Source organism: Drosophila novamexicana, unplaced genomic scaffold (genome assembly GCF_003285875.2).
Source record: "Drosophila novamexicana strain 15010-1031.04,08,12 unplaced genomic scaffold, DnovRS2.1 tig00000008-arrow-pilon, whole genome shotgun sequence".
NCBI lineage: Eukaryota > Metazoa > Arthropoda > Insecta > Diptera > Drosophilidae > Drosophila > Drosophila novamexicana.
In genome coordinates this window covers 2,390,711-2,393,529 of record NW_020824765.1, presented here as the reverse complement: position 1 = coordinate 2,393,529, position 2,819 = coordinate 2,390,711, and the positions used below count along the sequence as shown (strand labels likewise).

At 42.7% G+C, this 2,819-nt stretch overlaps 1 protein-coding gene across 1 annotated transcript; it reads left to right on the top strand.

Moving 5' to 3' along the window:
* The first annotated feature begins 1,189 nt into the window (after positions 1-1,189).
* LOC115762784 lies at positions 1,190-2,380 on the top strand. Its single transcript, XM_030705140.1, has one exon. The coding sequence runs from the start codon at positions 1,190-1,192 to the stop codon at positions 2,378-2,380; it is 1,191 nt and encodes a 396-aa protein (XP_030561000.1).
* Positions 2,381-2,819: the final 439 nt, after the last annotated feature.

Sequence of the window (2,819 nt, the reverse complement as noted above, 5' to 3'; positions counted from 1 at the left end):
CAGGTCGTGCTACGGATTCCATTTTTTTTAGGAACTTTTTAATTACCACATCTTTTCGCTCTACTCTTCGACTTTCTTGTGAAATATTTTATGGCAATTTTTGCTTACGTACCCGAATTCACATTTTCATCAAGTTGTAACTTTACGCCACTTAAATTAATTACATAGCAAATTATGCTTCTAAAGCGAGACAGTCAACATTTTCAAGGTTCACCAAAACTTTACCCACTAGACAAATTCATATTCCAGTTCACATTTTAAAAACAAACACAAAAAGATTACTATTTGAGATGTGTTTTTACGCTTGGCTCCAAGATTTCATTGGCAATAACAATTTAAAGCTATCAATATTGACTTTGTTTTCCAAGTATCTTTATTAAACGAAGTATATATTCATTTAAACCCCTGCCATTGGGCAGAAGAGGGCAAGGCAGCATCCCTCATTCCAAATATATCTACTTTTTTGGACCAATCTGTCAATCTATATGAATAGCTCAGTTCAAAAAGTGTAGAAAGTTTTATCAACTAAAACTGTTAATCAACAATTTAAAGGCATTTTAAGCCTCGAGATTCGAAAAATATAGTATATTTTATATATATTTCCAGTCTTATAAAGTATGTTTAACAAAAAGAATTTGTTTTTATTTTAAGGTGCTGTAATCCATGCTTGAAATTTATATATAAAGTAGTAGCAGGACGATAGTTATATATTATATATTATATATTATTATTACCCATTATAAAGGGGTTTTTTTGTATAAATGTATGTCTCCATGCAATCGATATGAATCGATATCGAAATACTGCTTATCGATATGTTGCCTGAGCATGTATGGCCTACACATATCCAGAATATTTCCCTTATTATCATTATTAATATTATTATTATCATTATTATTAATATTATTATTATTATTATTATTATTATTATTATTAAGATTAGGTATAATACAACAAAAGTGTGTTTCCCTTTTTCGATATCTGCATTATCACCGCACAGGTATCCCCTGCGATTGGCTAATACTCCCAAATAAACGTAGGGTATAAATGTTACAAAGAGTGTCCGTTTAATGAGCACATTAGTGTTTTCATTAGCAATCTAATGACTCGCATTGGAGTGGATTGTTAGGAGCGGCAACAACGGCTGCCCTCGAGCTGGGCCAACAGCAGTAGCTGGTGAGCCGCTGTCATGGCCTTTCTGCGCTCGTTCCGGATCGGCAACAGATACATAAGTTTCCATGCGCTGCTCTTGTTGCGCTTCTATTTGGCGCAGTTTTACTATTTGGGCCTGCTGCGATTGCATTACGAGCGCGTGGGCAATGCGGTGCATCTGACCCCGTATAGCGTGAGCATCTCGCGGCTGATTGGACTGCCCTTTGCGTACTTCCTGAGCGTAGCGCTGCTCAATCCGTACTTCTCGCTGCTGTACTTGCAGCCGTATCTGTTTGTGTGCTGCCTGCTGTGGCAGCCACGGCGTATTCATGAGCGCCGCGTGAGATTAATCAATGGATTCCTGCGTCTGGCGCCGGCGCTGTATCGCCTGAGTCGCCGCCAGTTGAAGCTGTCGTGGCTGTTGGTTTTTCAATTGGCGCTGAAGCTGCTCACGCTGAAGCTATATTTCTTGGTGCTGGCTCTACCCAAGGATGGGCTGCACAAGTTGGCTTTGATACTGATCTTCGTGCTGCCCGGCACGCTGTCCGTTTGGTGCCTGGACACGACCTCGCAGCTGATCAACATCTGCCTAAGCCTTTTGCTCAAATCCTTCGAGCAGCTGAACACGGAACTGATCTTTCAGGTCGAGCAGCTGCACATGAAGACCCTGCACGCCGACTACCGTGCCGTACACCGCATCCAGCGCCGTCTGCGCTCCCTGCAGCGTCTCTATGTAGCCTACGCGCGGCTCACCCAACAGCTCCTGGACTGCCTGGCACCGCAGCTGCTGCTGATTGTGGTCTATAATGTGAGCATGATCTTTGCGCTGTCCTATGCCCACTGGCGGCGGTTCTTGGACATTTTGCTGCTGGCCAATGGGCTGCGCCTGCTTTTCCAGTCTTTGGACGCACTGGTGGTTGCCACCGGTTCGCCGCGTGACACCTCGTGGGCGCATGTGGCGGATCTGCTGCAGCTCAACGAGGTGCTGGCCATGCACGGCTGGCTGCATCGACATTGCTGGACGGCCCTCGACATGGACAGCTGCGGACAGAGCGTAAGGCGTGCTTTGCTTCAGCCACGCCTCCAGGTGCTCGGGCTTTTCACGCCCAATCGTCGGCTCTTCTTTCGCCTGTTTTTCTCCTACTGCAGCTACCTGTACCTGAGCTACATGTGGAACAAGCGTCTCCCCGTGACCGAGCGGGAGATATTCAATTTACTGCTACACTGAGAGAATGCAAGTCACACCCGTTATCACATTATGTTTCTTTTTGTGCATTACTTGAAAACATATTCAAATAAAAATTGAATAAGAAACGTTAATAGAAAAACCGTGAACCGATACATGTGTGTAGTGGAAAATTGATAAAATTTAAAGAAATATATTTTAAGAACATAAATCTAAGCTTTACACAGAAATCTCCAAAGATTTTGGGCAAGTTAGGTGTGAAAATCTCTCAAACAATCCGCAGTAACACGAAACTTGGAGAGGTTTGATTTGATTGAAGAATCTGCACGTCCTTTATAGTATAAATTGTGGTAAGAAGAGAAAGTGAAGAGGTGGATGAGTATATAAAATACAGAAAGAGATGACAGATGAAGCAATAACATTTAAGAATTCAATCCAGAAGGGAGCAAGAAGGGAAGGTAAACAAAGCTTTCGAAAAATG